The 19,763-nt window shown below is 39.4% G+C and overlaps 1 protein-coding gene across 3 annotated transcripts in view; it reads right to left on the bottom strand.

The window, feature by feature from the left end:
* Nucleotides 1–8,536: 8,536 nt before the first annotated feature.
* The window catches only part of LOC127620094 (hippocalcin-like protein 1), a 63,140-nt gene continuing 51,913 nt past the window's right edge, over nt 8,537–19,763 (bottom strand). For 2 of the 3 annotated variants that reach the window (XM_052093193.1, XM_052093194.1), the window contains exons 3-6: nt 17,289–17,429; nt 15,181–15,462; nt 10,706–10,811; nt 8,537–10,589 (exon numbers count right to left, since the gene is read on the bottom strand). In XM_052093193.1, coding sequence (XP_051949153.1) covers nt 10,492–10,589; nt 10,706–10,811; nt 15,181–15,462; nt 17,289–17,384 — 582 coding nt within the window. In that variant the 5' untranslated portion in view covers nt 17,385–17,429 and the 3' untranslated portion in view covers nt 8,537–10,491. The remainder of the gene's footprint in view (nt 10,590–10,705; nt 10,812–15,180; nt 15,463–17,288; nt 17,430–19,763) is intronic. The other variant, XM_052093192.1, reaches the window with a different exon arrangement.

Raw genomic sequence — 19,763 nt, 5'->3', positions numbered from 1 at the left:
TTTTGTTATTTTTTGTGCATTATCTCTTTGATTTATGAAAAATTAAACATAAAAATATATGATATTATTTATTAATTTTATTGAATAGTTAACCCAATATATATATATTGGGTTAACCCAATGTGACTCTACCCACTCTAGAAACCGGGCCAATTTGTTGCTTAGGAAGCCTGACTGGATTCACTCAGCACGTCCCGGATTCAAACTTGCGACTACAGGTGTGGTAGACAGTGTCTTTACGTGCTAAGCTACCCAGGCCCCCCTTTGAAAATATATATTGTGGCAGGGCGGAGGGCGGGGCCGGGTCGTGATCCTACACACCCGGTCCCGTATTAGGCTAATTATGCCTCCGTGAGGTTTAAAGGCTGACTGCAGAGGGCCGTGCGGGAGAGAGAGATCGTTAGCGGACATGTCCGTCATGTGTGTTTGTGTTGTCTTTTAAGTTTTCCATTAAACTATGATTTATATTGTCAAGCCGGTTCTCGCCTCCTCCTTGCCCATCGTTTAACTGTTTTACATATATATTTTAAATTTGACACTATCTGGACATTTTGTACATCCATTTATGATAGATATAAGTGGAGGGTCTCTAAAAACCTGAATATGTTAGAGTATTTGGGAAAATTACCATGCATTTAAGGGTTAATGGACAGCCGGGCTAAGTATACACTTGGTGCCTAAGTATAGGCATTTAAATGTCAACTAGTTTTCAAAAAGATTCAAATAGGCTTTACTGGAATTGCCAGGAATATTGAAGTCACTGATACGTGCTTATAGGTGGTGCAGTATCCTTCACTGTTAGAAAGGCATAGGCTAAATGTTCAAGAACTTGGGGAAATAAGCCATATTAGTTATTTTTAGATTAGAAATTATAGGAGGCATATTGCTTCTGATAATGAAACTACACTCACTGTGCACTTTATTAGGAACACTAAGGAACACAAGGTTCGTATTCGTAATGTACAGAGGGGTTTTCTGAGTTACTGAATCCTTTCTGTCTGTTCAAACCTGTCTGGCCATTCTCTGTTGACCTCTCTCATCAACGAGGTGTTTCTGTCCACAGAACAGCTGCTCACTGGATGTTTTTTGTTTTTGGCACGATTCGGAGTAAACTCTAGATACTGTTGTGTGTGAAAATCCAACAAGATCAGCAGCTACAGAAATACTCAAACCAGCCTGTCAGGCACCAACAATCATGCCATGCTTGAAATCACTGAGATCACATTTTGTCCCTATTCTAATGGTTGACGTGAACATTAACTGAAGCTCCTGACCCGTATCTGCATGATTTTATGCATTGCACTTTGGCCACACGATTGGCTGATTAGATAATCGCATGAATAAGTAGGTGTACAGGTGTTCCTAATTAAGTGCTCAGTGAGTGTATAAGGGAAAAGTATCTTTTGTCCTGTGACTAGTCACCGTTCCTTTTTTTTCACCTTTTTTGAAGTGACTTTATTTTTAGTATTACAGCTGCATGCATAATTATAATGGATTAAACAAAATGCTGCTTAAAGACGTTTTTTTGGAGTTTCATGTATTTCATGTCGGCTGCCCATTTCCTGATGCATGCAGTGGTGAGTGTAAGGAATAGTAGGCCTACTGAACGGACAGATAGAAAGTGCACAGGGCCAGTTTTCAAGATGAGCACAGATTGGTATGTGCTGACCCTGATACATTTTGTCTCATATTCGCTCAAACAAGGTATATGTTCTATTATGATTTATTGAGAGCAACAGCTCACTCAACACCATGTGCAATACTTCCGGCATCTCACAACACTCACCACTCGAGTCGCACACCTTACGTCATACACTCCCCAAAGCCTTATGGGTAATGTAGTATTAAACATCCCAACACATCTCCCCTTTTAAAACAACATAACACCCATTACAACAGAGAAGTAACACTTATTAAGACAATCAAATTAGAACAACATTCCAGTCAGTTTACCTTCAAAATATTTGAGACACATCAATGAGAACTACTGTTACTAACTACTACTGAGAAATACTGTTTCCTGAACAATAACATTTTCCGTATTATACCATAAACAACTCTTTAAACAAATAAGGGATATAATCCACTACTAGTCTCTATCCCGAACTGGCAGTTTAATTACCCTGCCACTAGATGTCATTTTCAGACCAGGAACAGAGTCCGGTGGAACTTGCTCCGCATTCATGACAGATGTGGAATTCTCATGCGGTTTCTGCTTTAGTGGGGATTGTGAAATCTGTCCATATCAGTCTTTGCAGAATCAGTTCCTGTGGGCCCCACTCTCTGTAAGTGACGCCTGTTACGTCTCAGAACAGTTCCACTTTGTGTCTGCACCAAATAGGAACGTGGCTCCTTTGTGTGCTTCACCACCATACCTGATGTGGACCAAGCTTTCTCCCCATCCAACTTCAAGAGAACTTGATCTCCGGGGTTTAGGTGGGAAAGCATCCGGACTGAATGTCTTCTGTCAAAGAAGCGTTTGTAAGCAGCTTTAGCTTGTTTGTCCTTCTCAGCCACTTTGTCAAGACTGATAAGACATGGTCGCAAATTTTTCTCAAGAACAGGCAATGTAGTGCGAATTTGGCGTCCCAACATTAACTGAGCAGGGCTTGCACCGGTAGCTGCAATTGGAGTAGCCCTGTAGCTCAAGAGGGCCAAGTGAGGGTCGGGTTGGCGAAGGATATGCTTTGCTGTTTTAACAGCCCGCTCAACAGCCCCATTGGACTGTGGGTAATGGGGGCTGCTAGTAGTGTGCTGGATGCCCCAGCCCTTACAAAAGTCCGCAAAGTCTATGCTGCTGAACTGAGTACCATTATCAGAGTGTAGTTCCCTTGGAATTCCCCATCTTGCGAACATCCCCTTCAGGGAGGTGATCACACTGTGGCTGCTAGTGGAGTGTAAATGGGCAATTTCAATGTCTCTAGAATACAAATCCACCACCACCAAATAATTTTTACCTCCAAATTCACACAGATCCGCTCCAATCGTGTGCCAGGTGCTGGGAGGAAGTTGAGTGGTGACCAAGGGCTCCTTTCTCTGGGTCGGTCTGTGCTCGTGACAGAAGGCACATTGAGATACCTTTGCATAAAGATCCGCCCCGATACCAGGCCACCAAACTGACATTTTTGCTCGTTCTCTACATTTGTTTAGCCCTTGGTGACCTTCATGCAATCGGTCAAGGATCTCTCGTCGTTGTGCGGTGGGAACTGTGATCCTGTCGCCATGTAAGAGTAGTCCCTCCGCCATGGACAATGATGCTCGTGCCGCATGATAAGCTATGAGCTCCGACGGCACGTGGCGTGGCCAACCTTCTTCTATGAAGCGCATTACCTTCCTCATAATCGGGTCGTTGGAAGTGGACTCACGAATTGCATTTAACTTGGGCTCTGACACTGGCCGGGTCTGAATCACAGCCTCCACATAAGCTTGCACATCCTCTTCGGTGTCTGAACCCTCTGAATCTGTTATGGGGTTGCGTGACAGAGTATCAGCCACAACTAATGACTTGCCTGGGACATGGATGGCTTTCACGTTGAAACGCATCAGGCGCATTAGCAAACGTTGACAACGCAAAGGTGTTTTGTCTAGATCATAAGTGTTAATCAGGGGAACCAGGGGCTTATGATCTGTTTGCAGTGTAAACTCACCCAGGCCCAGTAGATAACAGGAAAGCCGCTCACATGCCCAAACCGCAGCCAGACATTCTTTCTCTATTTGAGAGTATTTCAATTCAGCACAGGATAAGGTTCTGGAGCAGAAAGCTATAGGAAGTGTCTTGTCGCCATGGATTTGCAACAGAGTGGCACCCAGTCCAAAACTGCTGGCATCCGCGAACACAATGGTAGGTTTAGTGATGTCATAGAAGGCTAAAACTGGAGCAGAGGACAGCATTGCCTTTATTTTGCTAAAAGCCTGCTGCTGTTGCATGTCCCACAGCCATGCAGAATCTTTCTTGAGCAGTTCGTTGAGTGGGTGCAACACCGTGGACAAGTCAGGTAGAAACTTTCCGAGGTAATTTACCATACCTAGCACTTGTCGGAGTTGGGTGATGTTTTTGGGGCATGGCAGGTCTGTAATCGCTTTGACTTTATCCGGATCGGGTTTCACGCCATCACTGCTAATGATGTGCCCAAAGAAAAGGAGTTCTGTCTTACTGAAATGGCATTTGTCTTTATTGAGCTTCAGTCCTGACCCCAGGATTGTCTGCAAAACCGCCTCCAGATTCTTATCATGTCTCTCTTGATCTCTGCCATACACCAGCACATCGTCCATGACTACTACACAGCCTTCATGTCGCTCCAGCAGCTTGGTCATCTCCCTCTGAAAGATCTCAGGAGCTGATGTGATCCCAAAGGGAAGTCTCTGAAAACAAAATCTGCCTCTTGGAGTGATAAACGTCGTAAGCATTGAACTATTGCAGTCCAACAGGATTTGCCAGAATCCAGATGATGCGTCAAGCGTTGAGAACAATTTAGCCCCTGACAGCTTAACAGCAACGTCCTCCAGGGTAGGCAGTATGAATTTTTCTCTTTTCACTGCTTTGTTGAGGCGCTTTAAGTCTACACATATCCTGACTTTGCCATTTTTCTTGGCTACTGGGACCATTGGAGCGCACCAGTCAGTGGGCTGTGTAACTTCGCGTATTATCTGCATGGACTGCATTCGCTGTAGCTCCTCATCAACCTTCTGGATCAATGGAAAAGGCACCCTGCGTGGTGTTGCTAAACTGTAGGGTTGTACATCTGACTTCAATTCAATTTTTATGGGCTTGCAGTTCAGACAGCCAATTTCCCCGAATACTTCTGCCCGAATGTGGTCTGCTCTGGCTACCAGTCTCATAGCACAGGCCGCACTTCTGCTGAGAAGGTTATTTGAATAATGTCCATCGACTACATAAATCCAAAATTGGTGACGAGCTGCATTTCTTTCAGTCTCAGCAAAAAATTTTCCTATTGCTTTCACATTGCCACCGGGACTGTTAAGCTGTATTGCAGTTTTGTTCAACGGAGGGCGCTGTGGCAGACTTTGGTAAGTGTCATTGGACATAATCGTGATGTCAGCCCCGTGTCGATTTTAAAGGTTACTGTTTTACCACACACAGGAAGACTCACCAGCCAGTCAGACTCTGAATCACTTTTCTCAATACTGCCCAGAAAGTATGCTTCACAGTCATCATTATCGCTGTATCGCACTTGTACAGCTCTCACAGCCTTGCTTTGGCAGACAGCAGCAAAGTGTCCGAGTTTACTGCATTTACGGCATTGCTTATTATATGCGGGGTAGTCACGTGGCCCATGACATCTATTGCAACGTGAACACAGTTTATCTTCTGTTTGTTTATCCCCGTGCTGTCCCTTCTTGTTTATTCTCTTACCAGTATCGCAGTGTTTACCTCTATGCCGCTGCTGCAACGCTGCCACTTCAACGGACATCGCCACTGCCGAATTTTGCGTTTTTACGAGCTCTGCCTGTCGTGCCATCTGCACTGCTCTCTCAAGTGTCAAATCACTTTCCATCTGAAGTCTTTGTGACACACCACGGTCGGCTATTCCAATAACCAGTCTGTCGCGAATGTGTTCGTCTCTCTGTGCTCCAAATTCACAATGCTCCGCCAGCTCATACAGTCCTCTAACAAAAGCTTCGACTGATTCACCGGTCTTTTGCGACCGTTGGTGAAAGACTGCATGTTCATGTATTATATTTCTGCGCGGTATGAAGTGTTCATTAAACTTGTCCACTACCTGCTGATAATCGCCAGAATGGGCGGCCTCCGCGAACCGAAACGAGGCGAATATTGTCTCTGCCTCCATCCCCATAGCGTATAGCAGTGAGTTTACTTGAACGCCACCGTCCTCTTTATCCAACTTTGTAGCAATCCGAAATCGCGCGAAGCGTTGGATCCACAGAGGCCATGTGGAGGGCTGGCTAAAATCGAACGATTCTGGAGCTTGAAACAACGACATCCCTTTTAGTTTGGTTAGCGGGTACGACGAACTTCTGACACCATGTCTCATATACGCTCACACAAGGTATATGTTCTATTATGATTTATTGAGAGCAACAGCTCACTCAACACCATGTGCAATACTTCCGGCATCTCACAACACTCACCACTCGAGTCGCACACCTTACGTCATACACTCCCCAAAGCCTTATGGGTAATGTAGTATTAAACATCCCAACACACATTTGAAACTAGGGAGCTTAATTTTGAAGTCTTACAAACTGTTAAAAATATTCAGCGTTTTGGCATAGGTGGACTTATGCTGTGCCTTTTCAGTTGTATATCTGACTCCTGTGGTCTTCCTAATAGATTCTTGAGAGAAAACTAAGACGTGTTTGACTAACTCGTGGTCCCCATGTATTAGCGTACGTGTGATTAAGGTTGTGTTCAATGACTCATACTGCAGTCTTACTGTAAAACAGCATCACTGTTCCATTTCTGATGAAAACAGCTGAGCCCCCTGTCCTCCCCCACTATGCACTCCCATCCCGTAGTTGTCAAGGAGACGGAGAGGGGAAGCTGTCCGTTAGAACCCCAGAACGGCACAAGCCCCCATTCAGCTTAAGGCCACAGAGCTCCACATGCTCTACCAAGTGCCGCCACCCCCCTTCCTCCCAGTTCAATCAAGGGCACTGGAAATGTCTTGTAACTGGATCTTATTATGAGTCTTGCTGTGGCTTTGGCCTGATTCAGTGCCCTGCAGGACTAAAGGGAATTTAAAAAATGTGTGCTCTTTTGAAGAGAGAGGAAAATTACACAGGTTCTTGAATAGGTCACAGCTGACATGTTGTCAACTGGATTTTTACTAACCTAAAATATGTGGTAACATCTAAATTGCAGTAACTGGTTTTATATAAGACAAAAATATTATTTCATCTGACTAAATCAACCTGATAAATTAGGTTACCCCAACACCAAAAAAAAAAAAAAATCAATCGACAACATTTGTGGCATCTGTTAATAAAAAAAAATAAAAAAATGCAGATACAGTAAAGGACTTAAAATAGAAGTGAATGGGGTCAGTCTATAAGCATTAAAATACACTCTGTTTCAAAAGTACAGCCACAAGACATAATCATTCTAAGTATTAACATGATTTAAGTTTGGTAAAGTTAAAAAAGAAAATTACCTCTGTTACGGTGTTTACCAGATTTGAGTTTTTATGATGTTGTGTCATCATGACAATGAAGTTGCAATGTAATTTATAACTTTACACATATGGTTAGTAAGAGATTTTATCACACTAAAATCATAAGGTCAGGACAGGTCAAAATATATATTTTTTTGGTAATCAACGTTATGCCATAAATGCTGTCAATTGAGCTTAATTTATACTGAACCCGGAATATTCCGGAAGAGGAAGAAATAGATTCTTGAGGTAACAATTGCAGATTAACAATTTTTTCAGTCCTGTAAGACTAAGTATTTAAGACTGAGTGGAAATCTCAGTCTTTATCTTTTAATTTAAGTTGTGTTTAGAGATATTCACATATGTAAGTGTTTTTGTGTGTGTATCAGAGGTTTATAGGAAAGAAGAACTAATACTTTGACCTTCACTTTCAATTAACTAAATTTTGAAGAGAAAATGAATACTTTTACCTCATAATTTTTCCCTTTTGTTACTTTGCGACTGAACAAGTAGCATATACTGAACACTGCAAAAATAACAAAGCTGCAAATGTGAACTATATGCGACTCCGTGATAGCGATGTCCGATTCGTGAAAGAATTGTTAGACTTGAATCTTTTGAGCAGTTTGATTCTAATTGAATCTTTAAATTAGTTTAAAAATCAGTTTTGTTTTTTTGGTATACATTAATTGATAAATGTTTTGTAACGTTATCAAATACTGATGAAGTTGTGCGATAAGATATTTTCAAGTCTCCTGTCTGTTCATATGTGTAATATTTAGCAGTTTTTAACTCAATAAATTGCAGTTACTACACACATTTTCTTTTCTCCCCTTTTCTCCCAATTTGGAATTTCCACTACTAAGTATGTCCTCGTGGTGGCACGGTTACTCACCTTAATCCAAGTCTCAGTTGCCTCACAACATGTGGAGGCTCATGCTACTTCAACGCACAATTTACCACAGGACCCATTGAGAGCGAGAACCACTAATCACGACCACAAGGAGGTTACCCCATGTGACTCTACCCTCCCTAACAACCAGGCCAATTTGGTTGCTTAGTTACCATGTGTATGAATCAATAATGATCAGGTGCATTCATGAAAAGTAAAAAAAAAAAAAAAAACATTGGTGTTTCTTTCTCCTAACATAGCTTAAAATCTACACACAACTATAATCAAATTGTAGGTTAATTTTTCAAAAACTGTAAACATTGTGTCTCTGTAGCACTATGCAAGTTCCTCTGTGACCAATGGCATGAGTTGTGGGCTGGACTATCTGTTTGTTCAGTCATCAACAGACCAGGGGTTACTTTTGGAAGGCCGTTTTGAAAACCATGTTTATTTTTGCAATTCCGTTCGGTGGTGCTATTGGAGCAGAATTTAGACACTTCAGTTTTAGATTAAAGCCTTTTAATTGCACTTTTGATACTTGAGTCATTTAATATGCTAGTTAATATGCTTTAACTTTCCATAAAGGTATTTTTATTTTTACAATTGGGTACTTTATAAAAAACTGGTGTGTGTCTACAGGAATAAGTTATGTGCTAAGTGTTATGCCAGTGCGTAAACTAAAACAAAAGCCCATAATATTCTATAAGAATGGACACTATGATGCAAATGTGACTTTTTAAACGAATGTTAGACGTTACTGGCACAATAGTTACAGTGCTAGTAGGTGTTATGCAAACTTCAGGTGTCCAAAAATCACTCGCAGTCAACATTCTAAACACATAAGTATATTTGTTTTCAACGTCAGTAAAAGGGGACAATCATTATGTCCTCGCATGAGGTTTTCATGCAACATAATAGAGGAAAGTTGCCATAGAGGGTGCAGCATCAAATATTGTGTCAATACAAATACTGAAGCAATATGAATGCCAGCAATGTGAGAGCTACACAGTGAGTATGCATGTATTGTGTTAATGAGCTAATATTATCAAAGCACTATCACTTTGTTTAAACAAAGCAGGAGCACCTGTTGAATTCAGGTCATGGAATGTCAGTCGTCACATAAACTGAAAAGAAAAATTAAAGCAATGGCATTTTCTTTACACTTGTTAATTCAAGAGTGGAAATAAGCCCTTTAGTGACCACTTTCAGTATCCAAACTCTCTTAGATGAAAACAATGAGGCAGTTTATCTAAAGGTGAGACATGATCATAAATCATAGTTTTGAACATTCTTGTCTATGTTGATGATGGAGCACTTTTGAAAGTACCCCAAGATATTGTGATTTTGAGTACCATATGGTGTAGGATAAAGGTGTAACTACTCTACCGGGGGTTAAAAAATGTACTGTTGCATACAAACGTATTGAACTACACAAAGTGATACTATAAAGTTAGCACAGATGCACGCATACACCGAAGCATGCAAACCTTCACTCTTGCTTACCTACAAACGAGCATAACTGCACACACACAGATGAAGCAATTTCAATTATATGTGCTACCAGTGTGTTGGATGCAAAATGCGATGGAATGTATCCCTTGATGGAAATATTTTCCGCAGTGCACTTGAAAGCCTTGAATTAATATCAATATCAATATCAACATCAACAGCATAATACGTCACCAGGTGTGTCACATTTCTGGTTCAACAGTAATCAAATCAACCTTTGTAAAATAACACAATAAAAATGCAAAAATAAATAAAGAACAATATGGAAGCAAACCACACATTTACAAAAACAACAAAAAAATAAAATTAACAGAAAAAAAAATGGGATCCTCAGCCTTCTCTTCATATAATAAAGATCATGAGCGCTGGAGCAGAAAACTCAGTCTGGGTCAATTGGAGGCCAAGTTTAGGATACTGCTTGAAGCTACATAATACTGCTGTAAGATGCAAGTGAGTAAAAAGACGTCTATAATTGCCTTAATTTGTAGTTGTAACATGTTTGTATATGTATTTATACTGTATATATACACATAAATATCAATATAAAAGTAGATAGGGATCTGCACCCTCACAAATCAAAGCAGGAAAGAAACTAAATCAAGAACTGCACAGATAATAAACACAAGAGGGTTTGGAGAAGGTGGGAGTGCATGTACAATTCCTAAACAGGAACATTCTCTTTCAAAATCTCGACCCTTGAACACGATCGGCCACTGATTTCTTTCCTCTTTTTTTGGAGTCGAATCTCCACAAGCTTCAGCTTCTGCAGAGACAGGTGACACGCAGCAGACACAAGACGTCTTGGCAGGTGTTGTCTTTGTTCTTCATATGTACGCATGTCCTTTCTGGGGAAAACTGAAAGTAAAATTGTTGCATTTTTTTGAATCTCTTCCATTTTGAACACAAAGAATGAGAGACAAGAGCTTTCATGCATTGAGCGCCGGTTGTCTGAGAGACTCAAAACTGCGAGGCACTGCTCGGGTCACACTGCAGTAGTCGCACGATGGAGGGGTCACTTTTGGCACCTTTTATGAACTCTTCCAAAGACAACTTGCCTAGAAAGGGAAGGCAGAAATGGGGGGGATTAAGATGGGGGTAAGTCCAGGCCAAATGTCCTGATGTTCACTACAAATAAATCACTCAAACAGCCAGGAAGAATTTTACATCTTACCATCATTGTTTAAGTCCATTTGTCTGAAAATCTTGTCTGTCCTCTTTTCTGGTGTGGATTCATCCTCTGGCATTTTCATCACTGATGACACCATCTTATAAATGGCCTGTCAGAGATGAAGAGGGACATTAATAATGAAAAAGCTTAAAAAAGAGGAAATTTGTCTACCTTAAAAGTAAATTCATTCATAAATTAGCATAAATATAGCATTGGTTGCCTTTTACCACCTAACAATTTTTTGCTGGACAAAAAAGGAGATTATATGTTCAAGATAATTGTATAATTGGCTTTTCACACTTGTAATTGTTAATGCAGTGCCATTCTAAACCTTGGGTTAACATAATCCTGGGTCATGCTGTTGTATGTTTCAAACCATTTTAATAATTGCTTGTTAAAATATTGGCATGTAAATCTGATCTGGCTTTTTTAAATCACCTTAAACTGTCAAAAAATATGACCTGTAATACGGTTTTAACTCCAGTTTACACAATTCATCACTGTTTGACGTCATTTTTACTCTCAGACACTGAAACTAAACAGTGCATAAACATTTCTGTAACTTTAAATAGTGCATGAATATTTAATGAGGTAATTTAGTTTAGTTCATGATTGGTTGTGTTTTCCTAAACAACTTGTTGTCCCATTCTAGCTTTGCATTGTTTCATGTGATACACCATGCACGCAAAGTCAGTGGGCTTGGCCATGAAGTTGTGATAGTCTAGGCATAAGTGGGTTGGCGAAATCGTACATGCAAAGCGATATATAGGAAGACAGCCCATTCACAAGATATTGATAGCTAATAAACAATATAGACTATTTGCATCTTTCTTTTGCGTAGTAACTGAATCCTTCTTGAATTTCAGGTATACATCTATGACACTCTCTTTATATACATGAGGAAGAGGAGGTGTTTGTTGGGACTAATTGGATCTAGATATCTTAATTATAGAAATATAAGTAGCCTATATTTAATCATATTACATTTACATTTACATTTATGCATTTTGGCAGACGCTTTTATCCAAAGAGACTTACAGTGCACTTATTACAGGGACAATCCCCCCGGAGCAACCTGGATTAAGTGTCTTGCTCAAGGACACAATGGTGGTGGCTGTGGGGATCGAACCAGCGACCTTCTGATTACCAGTTATGTGCTTTAGTCCACTACGCCACCACCACTCCAATTAATGTGTTGTATGTCAGTATTAATCTACTGACATACAACACAATGTCTATTATTAACGGTAATTGTCAGGGACATCAATTGATGGGTTTCCATCCAAAATGTTTAGCATTTTTAAGCGCACTTCTAAAAATGTGACTTAAGAGAACACAAACTGTTGCACGTTTCCATCCATCAGGAAATGCACACCATGGGAGAAGCTTTCTCATGATGGAGCAGCTGAATGACCTCTCCCTGCTCTGGGGACGGTTTTATTTGCAAGATTGTTATCTCATTTTATTAAATGCATCCAAGAGACACAGCAGAATAAGTGTAATATATGATATAATGTGGGCTGAAATAGCTGCGATGCCCACACCACCAGTCTCTGAAAACCTGGCAGCACCCGCTGACTAAACTGTTCTGGCAGATAGGACCCACTTTATCGACTAGCTGTGAGTTAAACAGTTCCAAATGACAAGCGCTATGTTCAAAGAATTGTGTACCAAAGTTAGACCTTTCGGTGGGCCAGTCACATCAAGCTATCGCACACTCATAAAACATGCACAAATGGTCAAAGCACATCAAAGTTTTGCGAATAAATCCTTTCCATTACCTTAATGTGCATTTTAACTAATGCAAAACTCTAGAAAATTCACCTCCTCCTAGCGCATTAAATTTTAAGCAAATTTAGAAAATATATTCACAAATCAAGCGGCTCCATTCAGGATTTCAAATACACGGACTAAGCACAGACTGTATGCTAAGAATAGACGTTGTTCTCAGACATCTTAAAGGTGCACTCCGTACAATGTTAGCTGGCTCTTACTTGTCCCATTCTGTTCCAGTAGTACTTTTGGACTCTATACTGACCCCCATCCTCCTTGATACTGGAAGATTGTTTATTAAATGCTGCCGAATGCTATGCATTTTTGCGCATTGTTGCGCACTGGACTGTGACCACTGACGCAATTACGAGCTCTTTGCCGTGACCTATAGTGTTGACTCCAGCACTGTCATTGTCTGTATAGTAAATATATTGTGTTTGTTGTTATATTGTTTGGTTTGCTTGTTTTGTTTAATTGTACCTTTATGTTTTAGCATTGGCTGAAAGTGATATATAAAGTAAACTTGTTGTTATTATTGTCATTATTAGTGGTAGTAACTCAGTCAATTGCATGACACAGTGTCATGTGTTGTCATGGCGACCCGCTCCATGTAAATTTAAAGTGATAGTTCACCAAAAATTTAATATCTCTCATAATTTACAAAATTTCATGCCAACCCAGATGTGTATGACTTTCTTTCTTCAGCAGAACACATTTGAAGAAATATAGAAAATATCTAAGCTCAGAAGGTCCTTTAAATGCAAGTGGATGGTGAGCTGACCTTTGAAGGTCCAAAAATCACAGACAGTCAGCATAAATGTCATGCTTACGACTCTGCTGATTCAATTAATTTCTTCTAAAGCTAATCGATTGCTTTTGGGTGAAATATCCCTTTAAACAGCTTTTATTTCATTATTGCTATGACTGGAGTCTTCATCTCATGTGAGTGTACTTCATTTTCAACGTGTTTCTAAGAAATGCTATTCAGGTCTTTATGTGTAAAACTTATTTAATAAGCAAAAACTTAATGCACCTTTAGGCACAATGACTTATTTCACACAAAAATTGCAAATTAGGATTTGGCCACTTTATTCATGGACCTTCCATGTATTTTTGCGAATACACCCACACTTTGTGTGCATACACTCACAGCCACGCCCAGTTGCGTGTTGCCCAGGCACAAAACTTGGTTTAGCACTGGGCACTTTTAGCAGTGTAAAAGCAAAATTTTCCAATAATGTTGCACTTCCGTGAAACATAAAAGGAGATGTTAGGCAGAATGTTGGCCTCAGTCACCATTCACTTTCCTTTCATCCTTTTTCCATACAATGAAAGTAAATGGTGACTGAGGCTGTCATCCTGCCTAACATCTCTTTTTATGCTCCACGGAAGAAAGAAAGTCACAGAGGTTTTGAATAATATGGAGGTCAGTAAATTATGACAGAATTTACATTTTTGGTGAAATACTCTTTTGAGAGTATTGTAATTGAGAGTCGTTATTTTTTATTTATTTATTTAGCCATTATTATGAATATGTGGTCTTTCATTTGGCATTGCCTTTGCCTTTTTCAGTAGGAAGATTTCCTTGAGTATGTGAAATCCTGCTTCTCCAATAAAAAAAAAACTTGATTAAAAAAAAGAAGAAAAAAGCTAAAATATCAATTGACCACTGTCATTTTATCTAGCCTGCACAGGTTCTGCAGAGGCAGCCTATCCAATATTCTTTCTTAAGTATATCTCACATTACATCCCTGCACTGAGGTTTACCATAAGCTATCAGGCAAACTTGAGCAAGCAGGGAAAACTCTCCTTTTTTTTACTTCATTTACTTGACATACCCAGTAAATTGGAGATTCTAGTTTTAAGTCAATCAATTATGTAATGTTTTTGTGGGATATTCATATTCACAGTTGGGTAGAATGCTGGTGCCATACTCTTGGCTTAGCCCTGCACCTTTTAAAAGCAGCCACCATGCTAAAATATGCAACACACTGCAATTTCTGAGTGCCAGCTAACTCGATGTGCTGTAACCTCCATGAGCTTGTGGATAATCCTGCCGTTCTGCAAACACAATGATAAACCCTGGTTAAATTTAACATGTTAATCCAAGAGGTAAGAGAGCCAAGGCGGGTGCTATGACCCTCCCCCATCCCAACAATGTTCCCCACAGGTTTTGCAATTCGAGGGCATTGCACACAATGAAGCATGCCAAGCCTGGCTGAGGGACACTGGTATCGACCATGCATGCTAACTACATGCTAATAGCTACCCTTGTCCCACTGCACAGGCTGAAATGGGAGCAATCATTTTGGAGAGCTCTCTAATGTAATTCTAGAACTCTCCATCAGGAGTCAGGCTTTTCATTCCTGTGTTTTCTGCCTTTTATGAAGACTAGTATGTACACTTCATAAAGGAAGTTACTTTCTGATACAAGTCAAAAAAGACAACACATCTTTAAGATGTTTACGTTTAAGTCTATGGTATTTTTTAACCAATTGTTTTGCTCACAATGTGAAAATCTCTGATCGCTAATAGCACTCCCCTTTATAATAAGCCACTAATCTGAGGTATCATTAAAGACGATAACACAAACAGTGTGGGATGAATTACATGCTGAAGTATATTTAGAGTTAGGGGTTGCAATATACTGTACATCTGGCTTATGCTAACAGGACAAATAGAAGCATCCCAGAATGCCCTCTGACCTGCACAATTTCTAGCATTTCCTCACGGCTGATGTAACCGTTGCCATCCAAGTCGTACATGCTGAACGCCCACTTCAACTTCTGCTCCAGTTTCCCCCGTGATGTCACACTCAGAGCAATAATGAACTCCCGGAAATCAATAGTCCCGTCGTTGTTGGTGTCAAACGTACGGAAGACATGCTCAGCGAACTTAGAGGCATCACCATATGGGAAGAAGTTGGCATAGATCTTCTTAAACTCCTCAACGTTCAAATGTCCACTGGGGCAGTCTTTCAGGAACCCCTGTTAAGGTTGAAAAACATATTAGAGCAATTAGTGCATTGTTTAATACAGTGGTTCTTAATTGTGGGGTTGCAGGTCTGCTCTGGGGGAAAAACAATGCTAAATGCAAATAATAAAAATCTATTAACCATGTTATTGTGCACTGATAGGAGTGCAAAATAAATTGAAATATCAACGTTTAAACGGAAGGAAACACAAAAAAAAATGTTATGCAAATTAATCTGTCACTTGGTAATATATGTCATACTAATGCAATATTTGTTCCATGTGTTAGGCTGATAAATCATACTTATGCTGCTGATGCATTTACAGTTCAAAATAGCTTTTTTTATTCAGCCTATGTAATTCCGCATATTGGCTCAATGTAGTTCAGGAAAGTATTTTAAAAAAATCATATTTGATTTTAAGGACTTTTTTGTTTGTTTTGTACTATAAACAATTTTGGTTCTGAGCTGGGTCTTGATGCCCAAGGTAAAATTTGGGTCCTGAAGCAAAACCGGTTGAGCACAACTGCTCCTTTTTATAATAATATGACATCTCATGTCAGATACAGGCATTCAGTGACCTTAGCAAATATGAACAAGATCTGACATTCTACAAACCCAAACCCACAAAACTCATAAATGATTCCTCATGAAGATGATGTAATTTCCAGGAAAAGCCCTTCATCTGAAGCCATTAGCATCAACTGAGATGTTTGTGGGTTTTATTCTAAGTCAGAAGGTCTGTGATCTGCTCTTTTTCAGCCTCAGGCCAGCGGGACTAATGGTTGCTTAAATTTCAATACATGGGGCATAATCCATTCTTGTAGAAGAGTATTTTCTGCCACTATACACATGTCTCCTTTGGGGGAACCGAGCCTGGGATACATATATTACTGTAAGTAATTTCCCATTACCATCTCTTCTAGAAACATACACTAAGTGCTATATTTGACCTTTTCGTAGGGGGGTGGCTGCTTTTATGTTTAAATATGCCTATAGTCTATGGATAAATCACATGATGGAAAGCCTAGATGCATGGTTTTTCTTTAATGATGTGCACTTTGATTTTTATTAAAATGGTAAAACTTTACAATAAGGTTGTATTTGTTAACATAAGATAACGCATTTTATATCATGAACTAACAATTGACAATCCATTTAAACATTTATTAATCTTGATTAATGTTAGTTTATAATTATACTATTGTTAATTGTTAGTTCATAATGCATTAACTAATGTTAACATATACAATTCTGAATGTAAATGTGTTAGTAGTATATGCAGAAAGTAACTTTAATTCAAGATGAAATAATGCTGTAACCAACCAATTTGCCTCTAAAAACATATTTCTTTTTTAACTTATTATAGTGATAAACTAGTTTTTAATAGATAAATAGGTAAACAGATTGTTTTTATTGTGCATCATTATTCAAGATTAAATTATCCAAGAATTATGAAAATATTTTATCGTGTGTATTTAGGGTACAAAGCCTTTTAAAGGAAAATGAGTCTGCCATTTTATTCCAAAATGTTTAAAATGCAAAATATGCTTAACTTCTTTCTTAAGTTAGAAAATACAAAAATATAGTAGTTACAATATGAAGAATTGTATTCTTAAGAATGTATTGTGAACCCGACCGATTGTTAGTAGTCAAATTCAGTAAACTAGTGAGAGTGTATAAAGTGTCTTTTAAATAAGATATTTTCTTAAAGTTCACCACAAGTTGCCATAGTTGAAGAAACACCCATATCCTTATCTGAACAGATATGTGCTCATAGTAAAAATCCAAGTATTTACACACTGTGTTGAGCATGCATATGTTATGAACAATTGTGCCTACTTTGTACCACTCTTGCAACTCATGATCAGTGAACTCTGTGTTCTCCCTCAGGTCCTGTAGCATCTCTGGCCTGAGTTTGCTGTTCTGTTTTCCCATGTTTCTCTTTTTTCACAGTGACAACACCGAGGCCTCTGGTCAGACCTGTCGTCAAAAAAGAAAAGAGTCAATGAAGAGAGACCTGAATATATAATAGGCATCTAGCAGTAGGTTTCCTGTTCACCTGGAAAGAAGCAGTTTCAGTTATGAGGCAATGGTCAAGATACAGCACCAGATTACATGTAATTAGAAGGCGTAATGACATCATGGACATGGCATTTAAACTAATTAAAAACCACAAGCTTCTTTCAAATCATAACAACTTGTGTTTAAACTCTCTTGCTCGGGTGTGACACCCATCAGGGAAGGCTCAGTGAACTCTAATGTCTCCCCTGACATTACATGGATAATTAGTGAACGTGTTTGTGTGTGTTAGTGTGTGTTTGTATATGTGTACATGTACATGTCCTTGATGTGAAATAATATCAACCCTCTGAGCTGACTCACTCTAGCTTCCTGGGTGTGCTGATAAAAATACAGCACAGAAATGCCTGCATGATTTTAATGAACCCATGGCTCAAAGTGGAGTTTTGTGGCTTTTAGTCTATACTTATTAGCTTTGAGGTTGTATGCTAATGTACTTGTAAAGCTGCGTTCAAACTGCCAGCAACACGCGGCGACAAAACAACGTCATCTCATTAATATTCAATGAGAGCTGGCTACTTCCGGCAACACAAGCGACGACGACCGTTGGCGATCGGATGTGGGCGTGTCCAGCGACACGACAAAGTTGAGATATGTTTAACTTTATGCAACTGAAGAGCGACTTTCGGGAGCAACAACCAATATGAGAGAAGATGCGTGACAAAAATGATGAGAGAGAGCTCACATGCTCTCTCAGCTCCTGAAGTGACAGAAAGATGGAGGAAAGGCTACTCTCCATACACACCACTATCGACCTAACCGCCAGCCACTGGCGACATACAGCAACAAAGTAGCTGGCAGTGTGAACGCAGCACAAAAGTACTAAAAATTAACTTTTTTTCAGATTACACATTTTAAATGAACAGTCTTACACTTCCACAGAAATGTACCAAAATATAGTCCAATGCTTTGGCAATGTCACCGCCTATATCAAAGTTGGAAGTGGTCTAACACAACAGTTCGCAAGCTTACTGCCACCACTTACAGCGCATGTGCAAAATGTTTGTAAGCAATGGGATTGGTCTATTGATGACTATATGTATGACATTATGTGTCCATATTTAGCAATGTAAAAAAAATTTAAAAAAATACTGCGGCTTCAAAATTCACGTTTGAGGTATGACAGTGTGTAATTTATGTTGTAGAACAAAACACCTAATTATCTTAAAATAATGTTTACCACAGACCTTATTTTACTCATAAACTGAAAAACCATTATTAAAACCCATAGAAAATTCCAGAGGGAACCCATGGCGAATTAGTCTTCCAGGTTCGCATACAAACTGACATAAAGGAACAGCTCTACTGACAATTTAAAAAAGGATATGCCACGAATTCCTGTTTCAATAGGAAATATGTCAAAACAGCAAAGAAAACTGAGCTCGTCAACCGATTTCATGTGATCTTTAATAAATATTCAAACAAAACGTAAAAATGAATTACTCCAAATGTGATTCAGAAAAACAGACGTTTGCATTGAATTCTTTCATGATGTTTTGAGAACACAGTGGTGACAGGAGACCAGCTACCTGTGCTAATTAATAACAGAGCCGCCCACATCCACTGTGAGATGGGTAGCAATCTGAGGCCACCCAGTGCACTGCAGCAAAAACATTTGAGGACGATCAGTACACAAATAAGATTCTGAACGCATCAGTTACCGAGCGCCAGGCACATTTATCTCAAACGCACAGGGAGCAGTATGCACTTGATAAAGAAAGATGATCTGACATTACGAGATGGAGGAAAAAGTCTGGTTTGAGTTTAAGCTAAATTATCTTACATAAGCATTCAGATAGAAGTAATTCGGTCATTCAGACTAACATCCTCCAAACTGAATCACTTTCAGGGTTGCTAATTTTCGTGTGATTATGGATGATAGCAGCCTGTCTGATTTGATTTCCATATCCCATGCTGAGCGCTTGAACTCTTGGGAGAGAATTAAATCCCAGCAGAGAGGAATCAGATGACAGAAAAATAATTTAAAGATACCATTTAGCTTTCCGTAAGTATTCTCTGAAGGAGAATTCACCATCTTATGATGCTACACAGATCAAGTTCAGTCAGTGCAGTCAAACTTTCAACAAGTCTTTAGAGACCCAATAAAATTGCTTGACGTGTGCAGTTTTCTTTCCCGTGTTAATGTATTTTTCATTGTATTTCCAATCGTACGCATGCGCAACAGTACTGAGGCCTGAGTTCTTTACTTCTTTGAATGGATGTGAACTGAAAGGT

This window comes from Xyrauchen texanus, chromosome 26 (assembly GCF_025860055.1).
Source record: "Xyrauchen texanus isolate HMW12.3.18 chromosome 26, RBS_HiC_50CHRs, whole genome shotgun sequence".
In the NCBI taxonomy this organism is placed as follows: domain Eukaryota; kingdom Metazoa; phylum Chordata; class Actinopteri; order Cypriniformes; family Catostomidae; genus Xyrauchen; species Xyrauchen texanus.
Note: the sequence above shows the minus strand (reverse complement) of the source record. Positions and strands in the feature narration are given on the sequence as shown.